Source organism: Vombatus ursinus, unplaced genomic scaffold (assembly GCF_900497805.2).
Source record: "Vombatus ursinus unplaced genomic scaffold, bare-nosed wombat genome assembly UNPS02014807.1, whole genome shotgun sequence".
NCBI lineage: Eukaryota > Metazoa > Chordata > Mammalia > Diprotodontia > Vombatidae > Vombatus > Vombatus ursinus.
Genome location: NW_020954585.1, coordinates 43,670,933 through 43,679,930, shown reverse-complemented (window position 1 = coordinate 43,679,930; position 8,998 = coordinate 43,670,933). Strand labels below are relative to the sequence as shown.

The following is an 8,998-nucleotide window of genomic DNA, read 5'->3' as shown; positions in this document are numbered from 1 at the left end:
AAATGGAGGTCTTCTCTAGAAGGGAGGGGGCTCACCCAAGATCACGCTGCTGGTGAATAAAGGAGCCACGGCAGGAGTGTGAGCCCACATCCTCAGACTCCAAATACGAAGTTCTTTCCATTATACCAAGTTGTGATAGACGAGGTTGCGTAGGTAGAAACCTGCTGGCACTAAACAGCTTTGATGGAAACAAGCAAATAGGAAAAAGAGCCCAGCCTCGCCTGCCCTGGCTCTTGAGGGTGTGGAGAGACCTAGGCTAAGGATGCAGAAACCCTAGGCTATATTGTAATTCTCACCGTTTCCCCTCCTTCTCTTTCCTCTCCCCACTCTCTCTCTTTCCTCTTCCTTCTCCCTCTTCCCTCTCTCTTTCCCCCTTCCTTTCTCTCTTTTCCCCTTCTGTCTCTCTTTCCTGTTCCATCTCTCTTCACCACCACCCTCCCCCCTTCATGCCTGCTGCCCCTTAATTGAAAGACATAAATATAAATCATGGTCATTCTCTATGCATTGTTTCAGTAACTTCAGAGCCAATGTAAATTAAAGACTCTGATTCCCAAGCTGATGCAGTCATTAATACTGAAGAAAAAGGAAACGGAATGGAGAAGCTTTGTTCAATTTCTGCCATATTAGGAGGGTAGGAGAGACAGGGAATGATCTCTATGAGAACAACCAAATCGAAAAGGGCATAGCCCAAACGGGGAGGGGAGCGCCACAGAAATGAGATTTTATTTCCACGGCAGAAGGAAAGAAATGTTTCACGAAGATCTGTTTGTTTGGGGAGAGAACAGACATGGGCCACTCCAGTTTCTTCTTGTCCTGCCTCCTTTGTCCGTTTCATGGGGAGGACACTTTCTCCTGGGAGGGTGAACAGATGATCTTGAAGCAGCCTTCCTTGCAGCCCGGGGTAGGCCCTGAGGACGCAGTCCCCCCCAGACCAACGCATCCCTGCATAGCCGCTACATTTTCCTGCTGAGGTGGGACCTCGGGATGTGAGACCTCCGTAGGGACTGTGCTCTCCTCAGTGGGGGGAGTCTGCTCTGGGAAACTAAAGCTAGATGTTTCCACAGGTTCTGGTGTCTTGACCTCCTTAGATGCATCTCCAACGCTTCCTGCTTCCATTAAATGATCTGTGAAAGGTGGATGGGAGCAGAGTGAGTTCTCTAAAACAACCTTTCCACTGTGGGGCACACAGCTTCACCTTCATGTCTTTCTCAGCAGAGGTACTCCACACCTGAGTACCTCTCTGAACCTCAGTCTCTTCAGCTGACATTCACACCTGCCCTATATACCCTCATGCTTGCTGTGAGAATAATGGATATAAAGTCACTCTGGAAAGCATAAAATACATTAGTTCAGCATAATTAAAAGAACACTGGGCCTAGCTGGATTCTAGGCCTGACCTTGCCACTTACAAGCCTTGTAACCTTGACCCAGTCAAGTACTTTCTTTGAACAGCGGCATTGTAATATATGAAAATATATGAAAAGGGCACTAGATTTAGAGTCAGAGAACCTGGCTTCAAATCTTACCTCTTCTACTTTACTACCCATGTGACATGAGACAAGTCACTTCCATTCTCTGAGATTTAATCTCTCATTTATAAAATTAGGATACAGGATTAGGTGATCTTCAAGATCATCAATTCTTTCAATTCTTAAGTCCTCCGGGCCATGAAGTTGGGGATAATGATTACTTGTCCCACTTGCCTTACAGGGGGGTAATGCACATCAAAATGAGTGGATGTGTCTGATAGAGGCAGTCTCCTGGGTAAAGTCCACCTGGGTTCAACCCTCACCTCTCTGACCCAGACTGGCCACGTGATCCAGAGGAACACCCTTAATTTCTCATGTTTTGCCTACATGCATCAGTAGAGGGAGCTTCCTAATCAGGAGCTCAATGAAACCATCATCATGACGTCAATGAAATCATCAGTGAAATCACAGGTCCAGACCAAAAAACCAAAAACAGCTTGGTAAACTATAAAGCCTCTCTGAATATGTTATCACAACCCTTACTGTTTAAATCTTTTCCAAGCAGAACTATCTCAGAACAGTGGTCTCCTTGGCTCTTTCATCTAATTGCCCCTCAGCGCCCACAGAAATGGCCTCCAGCCCCAGATGCTTTGGGCTGGCCAGTGGTGACACTTTCTTCTCATTGAGGTCTCTGCTTTCCTTAAGCATCCTTTGGAAACCATTGACTTGAAACATCCTCTATCTCTGAGCTGGGTGTCTCGGCCCTTCTCTCCTTCTTCCAGAGGAAAGGATCTGGGTTAGGAAAACTCTGACCCTACCACAGGAACACATGCTGAGAATTACACATCGAATCCTGGCGTCAGGATTGGTACTGGACAAACAGCAGCCATGGTGACCTTTGAATGATGTACTTGGGACCTGGGTCAATAAAACCTTGATTTAAATGTTCTGTTATTCTGAGTGTCAGTGAGGGCCTTTGGGGCTCCTCTAGTCCAGGAGTTCTTAAGCATTTTCATATGCCATGGGGCCCTTTGGCAGTCTGATGAAGCCTATGCACTCCTCAGAATAAGGTGGGGTTTTTTTTGGGGGGGGGGAGGTTGTGGCAATCAGGGTTAAGTGACTTGCCCAGGGTCATACGGCTAGTAAGTATCTGAGGCTGGATTTGAACTCAGGTCCTCCTGACTCCAGGGACACTGCTCTATCCACTGTGCTACCTAGCTGCCCCTTCAGAATGTTTTTAAGTAATTGAAAGAAATTCTAAATTTCAGTTAGAGGTCAGTGAAAATGATGATGTAATTTTTTTTCCCATCCAACTTCATGGACCCCTTCAAATCTACCCACAGGGGAATTTCTCCTTGGGAGCCTATGACCACAGGTTAAGGACTCCTGATCTAAGCCAACCTCCTTATTTTATGGTTTAACAGAGGTCCAGAGAGATTGAGTGACCACAGATTCAAGTCTAGGCTAGGGGAAAGCACAAGTCAGAAGAGCTAAGTTAACCGTCATTAACAATGGTGTGACCTTGAGCAAATCACCTAACCTTTCTATGCTCCTAGTCTGCAAAGTGAGAGGTGAGAGAAGCTATTATTAATAACCAATGAATTGGGGAGATCTAAGAGCTCCATGACAGTGCCGCCATGATTGTCTTTGGCATTCAAGAGTGCTATTGACCTTTTATTAAAAATGCTAGCATTATTAATAAAGTGACTAATTACCCAGAAATTACATTTCTCAGACTTTTTAAATGCCACAGAGGGTTGACCTAGGTGATCTCTCACTTCCTTCCAGCTCTGAAATTCTGTTACTCTTCATTTTATGCAGCCTGACAACACATGCTATTTTGGATATAATAAAGGTACTCCAGTGGGGGCATCAAGGAACAAAGGAGTAGCCTCTGGGGGTGTTTATCCTTTAGTAAGGGTCCCAGGCATAGGCCTGTCTACATCCATGCTCTGTGGGATGGCCCTTCAGTCCAGCAGAACTCTCTCTTGCCCACCTATTAAATTAATATCTAGAACAAGCAAATCAGGAGCCTTAAAGGACTAATTCATCTTAGGTGAAAGGCAGACAGTGTGCTATGATAAGTATATTGATTGCTAGGCTTGGAGTTGGGAAGATCTGGGTTCAAATCTAACTATGTGACACTAGGCTCATCAACTTCTTTGATCTTTAGTCTCCTTTTCTGTAAAATGGGACTAAAAATCTATCTCACAGGGTTGTTGTGAAGGTCAAATGTAAAAGTGTGAGAAAAATACTGTGCGAACGTTAAAGTGTTAAATAAATGTGAGCTATTATTATTAAAAACATACATAAGAAAAACTGGTCTCCACCCCTCTCCCCCCACTTCTTTTTCCCAATTATTGCAGGGCATTGCTCCAATGCAGAAAACATATCTCATAGTCTAATAATGTTATCCTTGGAAGGGACCTAGAGCTCATCAGGACAACCTCTTCATTTTATAGAGAAGTAAACAGAAGCCTAAGATTACTCAGCTGAAGAATAACAGAACCAGAACACCAGTCTTCCCAGTGCTGGGGGTGGGGGCTGTTTCCACACTGCCTCTCCTATATTTGTAAACTAAACGCTCTATAAATGTTTGTCTTTTGGTCTTTACTTTTGTTAAACAACCCAGTCCCCAGGCTGTGTGCCCTCAGAGCCCCACTAGCCATAGGTCAGTCAAACATTCATCTATATGTCAGGTAGTACATAGAGCACTGAGCTGGGAACCAAGAAGACTCATCTTCATGAGTTCAAATCCAGCCTCAGACACATACTAGCTGTATGACCCTGGGCAAGTCACTTCACCCTGTCTGCCTCAGTTTCCTCATCTGCAAAATGAGCTGGAGAAGGAAACAGCAAACCACTCCAGTATCTTTGCCAAGAAAATCCCCAATAGGGTCATGGAGAGTCAGGCACAACTGAAATAACTGAACATGTGCCAGGCACTGTGCCGAGCACTGGGTATACAAAGAAAGGTAAAAGATAGTCCCTGCCCTCAAGGAGTTCATAATCTAGGGGGAGAGACAACATGCAAACAAATATAAAAACAAGCTATAAATAGGAAATAACCGATCAATAGGCACTAGAATTAGGTGGGATGTTTGCTGGGACTTCAGGGAACTCAGGCAAGTAGTTATTACCAAAGCTGTCCTTGCCAGGCTTACTATGGATAAAGGAGCTGAGAGAGAGGCCAGACGGCTCCCAGCCAGATCCAGGACTTGGGAGAAGAAAGAGACGCAAAGTCATGATAGGAGCATAGATTTAGAGAAGTTAGGGACCGGGGCAGTGAGGTGGCACAGTGGATAAATCTCTGGCCTTGAAGTCAGGAGGACCTGAGTTTAAATCCGGCCTCGGACACTTGACACTTACTAGCTGTGTGACCCTGGGCAAGTCACTTAACCCCAATTGCCTAAAAAAAAAAATCTGAGAAGTTAGGGACCCCAGAATCTAAACCAATTCCTTCCATTTCCAGATGAGAAAACTGAGGCCCAAAGACTTCAGTGACTTGTCCAAGGTCACACAGCTAGTAAGTTAATAAGTGATAGAGTCCAGATTTGAATTCTGGCCATGGGAACAGAGGAGAGACTTAGCTTTAGCAGAAGAACCCTCGTGTCTGATCTCACAAAAACCCAGTGAGGCAGGGGCTAAAGGAACTCTAGGGTTTCTGCAGGAAAGCTCTGAGGCAAAGGGGGCTTGGAATGATAATTATAGTAATAATAATAGCTAACATTTACTTAGAACTTTTATATTTATATATAATGCTAGATATATTTTATATATTTCTGCTATATGCATATAATGTAGCACAATTTATATAGCACTTTAAGGTTTACAAAGGTTACACAGATGTATATAAATATATACATTTGTATTTCTGTTGGGTGATTGATAGATGCTTGTCAACTGACACACACATACACGTACAAAGATATGTGTATGTATATATACATATACATGTGTGTATACATACATATACCTACGTGTGTGTCTGTGTGTGTTACAGTAGATAGAGCACCAAATCTGGAGTCAGGAAGACCTGAGTTCAAATTTGTCCCAGGATAATTACTAGCTGTATGACCCTGGGCCAGTCACCCAACCCTGTTTGCCTCAGTTTCCTCAACTGTAAAATGAGAATGATAATAATGGCACCTCCCTCCTAGGGTTGTTATAAGGATCAAATGAGATAATAAAGCATTTAGCACAATACCTGGCACATAGTAGGCATTCTATAAATCCTAGCTATTATTATTTTTGAGGGCAACTAGATGGAGCAGTGGCTAGAGTGTCAGGCCTGGACTCAGGAAGTCTCATCTTTGTGAGTTCAAATGTGATTTCAGACACTTACTAGCTGTGTGACCCTGGGCAAATCACTTAACCTTGTTTGCTTCAATTTCCTTATCTGTAAAATGAGCTGAAAAAGGAAATGCCAAACCACTCCAGTATCTTTGCCAAGAAAACCTCAAATGGGGTCACATAGAGTTGACTAAACAACAACAACAATTGTTTTTATTGTTTCATTGGTGTGGGTAATACTAAGGAGTTGAAGATTTGAAGACTCCCTTAACCAATGTGGATGGACAGCTGGTCTTAAAGGGTTGCCTGCAGGATTGAAAATTTAAGTAACTTGCACAGGGTGACACAATTAATGTCTGGGAGGCTCAAGACTTGAACCCAGGACCCTGACTCCAGGGTCAGGTCTCTGGACTCTCTGGTTACATCTTCACTGTCCCTTTTTACCTTGGTGGTTTTTCTAGACGCACCAATCCCAAAAGTGAGTGACACCAAGCTGTAGGAATCAGATAATTTCCAAAATGGAAGAGAAAGCCCCTCCCCCTACCACGCACCCTCTCCTCCGGTTGTTAAGTCTAATGTGAAAGTTCACTTTAACCTTTGTTCACCTGAACAAACATGTAACCTGCGGTGCTTCCGTGTCTCCCAATCACCCAATGCAGAAATAAATCAAAATCCTCCCGGGATTCCAAACTCGTGGATGTCATTGCCATTCCGCACATCCGTCCCCCCCACACACACCCCCACCGCTCCTCCACATACGCACATACATACGCCATGCACTATTGTGCTCAGGGGTCAACCTTCTAATTAAGTTTTTTTTTTTTAAGTGGACCTTCATAATTGCCTGACAGAATGATGTAATAAGGGACCACCTTGAACCAGAGGTCTTTGAAAGCCTTGTAGAAAGGAGGGGTGGGATAGAGAGCTGGAGGTGGGGGCAGTTAAGCCCAAGGATACAAGTTAGGGAAGAGGGCCCCGCTCAACTCTAGTTACATACCCTCTGCGGTGGTCTGATCCCGCCCTGGCCGAGGCTGGTCTCCCTTCCTCCTGAGGAAGCAGGCCATCGTGATAAAAAAGCAGCAAAAGATAGCGAACACACACAGCCCCAGGACGGTGTAGACCAAAGCCAGCTGTCCTGGGGCCCCACTCAGCTTCTGGTCCAGTTGCAGCAGGGGGCTTGCCTCGGCTAAAACAGAGACATGGGCACCAGAGTCATTCAGACAGGTGTGTTCAGGGGGGTGCAGAGAAAAGGAGATTCAGGCCAGGCAAGGCACAGGTAAAACCCTAGGGCTACCTGTCCCTTGTATGGTCAAAGCAGGGTGTTTGTGCAGGGTTGGTGGGTGGGGAGGAAGTGGAGCCAGGAGGGCCTTCAGGCTTTGACCATGAGACTCTACTTACTCTCTTTCATTTCTCCTTCTCAACAGTAAGTGGTTAGCAGATCACAGTGTGAGAAAGTACCTCAGGGTGAATAATTCTGTGTACAAATTGTTCCCGTGATAATATGTGACTTTATATACATTGTCTCATTGGATCTTAACAACAGTGAGTTAGGTGCTATCATCATCCCAAATTTACAGATGAGGAAACTGAGGCTGTGGAAGTTAAGTGACTTATCCAGGATCATATACCCAGTAAATGTCAGAGGCAGGACTCTATCCACTGCCCTACCTAGCTTGCCACTCTGCATACAATAAGCCCTTTGGAGCATGGTCAAAAGATAGACATGGACAAGGGGAGATAGGTGAGACTGGCTGCTGGCAGAAAGACCCCTCCCATCATCTCCTAAACTCTGATGGAATTTCAGACTTAAGGTGAGATCAAACTATCCAGAGTGCCTCTAAACCTGATCTGAGGAAAGGAGAAATCATGGGTGGGAGAGGCAGATGCAGAGCAAGAAAGCCTAGTAGGAAGAAGGAGGGCATAGAGCCATGGAGAAAGCGGATGGGAGGTCATGAACAGCAGAGGAGATTCTGGAGCCAGAGTCTGGAGCCCAATCCAAGCACGGGAGAAGACTGACCTTCTCCCATCTTCCCTTTCCCTCTTTCTGGAGAGGGGTAGATAGTTTAATGGATCATTTACTCATTTTCTCATCTCTCCCCCCTTTCCCCCTTCCCTCTTGGCTTGGGAGACATTTGCCTTTGTTTTAAAGGGTTACTTTGTTTCTTAAGCTGGCAAATGTGAAAAGCTGATCAACAGAAATGGTTGATTCTTACCAACAGAAGAAAACAAGAGCCTTTATTCTAGAGGAGAGGCACCAAACATACTGCCCTGAGGCAGTGTTGCTTCCCAACACTGGTACAAAACTAAATTAGAATGTAATTGGGAAATATTTCATGAAATAAACAAAATTACAATAGAACGCAGATAATGTAACTGTGTGGTTTTCTAAGTCAATATGCCGCCTGCAGGGATCCTTATATACATGGGTAGACACCACTGTTGTAGAGGGAAAAAAATGTTTGGTTTGGACTAAACCTATAGGTTCAGTGGCTAATTTAAAACCTTCAGACAAAGTGGAAGATCAGTATTGAACTGTTATAAGTCTAGCAAAAATTTGGGGTTCATATATCTCTAGAAATAAAATCATGAACTGATAATAGCAAATTTTGAAGGGAACAAAAGGTAGGTCATTTTCATTTTCCTTTTAACTAGTGGTGGCCACTTGTCATATCTGGTTTGGAAAAGCAAGCCATGCCCCACCAAGGGTAGGGAAGGGAAGGGAAGAAGGAAGGAAGGGAGGAAGGGAGGGAGGGAGGAAGGAAAGAAGGAAGGAAGGAAGGAAGGAAGGAAGGAAGGAAGGAAGGAAAGAAGGAAGGGTGAGATGTGTTTCCCAATTGGCCAGTTCCAGTTGGGTCCCCAGTGGGGCAGTTCTTAATTCTACTCACAGAGGTTGTCATTTGTCTTTTGTTCTTAAAAGGGACCATGACACCAGGGAGGTGATCATGACATGCAAGTGAATTGGATTTAAGGGGGGAGGGTTCTGCAAAGTCACCAGTCTCACTTTCTCCTCCAGAGCTATCTCGGTCCAGTGGCAAGACATTGAGTAGGACAACTGGAGATATCCCCCAGAATACTGGGTATGAAATATCAGAAAGAGTGCGCATCCTGCCTCAGTCGCTACCTGGATGACCCTATGCCCCTGTTTCCTTGTCTATAAAATAAGGGAGTTAGATCAGATGGCCTCTAAGGTCCTTTCCAACTATAAATATATGTGCAAGGTGACACAGAGATTAAGC

The 8,998-nt window shown here is 44.7% G+C and overlaps 1 protein-coding gene across 2 annotated transcripts in view; it reads right to left on the bottom strand.

The window, feature by feature from the left end:
- Positions 1 to 603: 603 nt before the first annotated feature.
- Positions 604 to 8,998, bottom strand: part of TNFRSF13B (TNF receptor superfamily member 13B) — a 35,639-nt gene continuing 27,244 nt past the window's right edge. For both annotated transcript variants that reach the window (XM_027875073.1, XM_027875072.1), the window contains exons 4-5: positions 6,760 to 6,948; positions 604 to 1,124 (exon numbers count right to left, since the gene is read on the bottom strand). In XM_027875073.1, the coding sequence (XP_027730874.1) occupies positions 832 to 1,124; positions 6,760 to 6,948 (482 nt within the window). In that variant the 3' untranslated portion in view covers positions 604 to 831. The remainder of the gene's footprint in view (positions 1,125 to 6,759; positions 6,949 to 8,998) is intronic.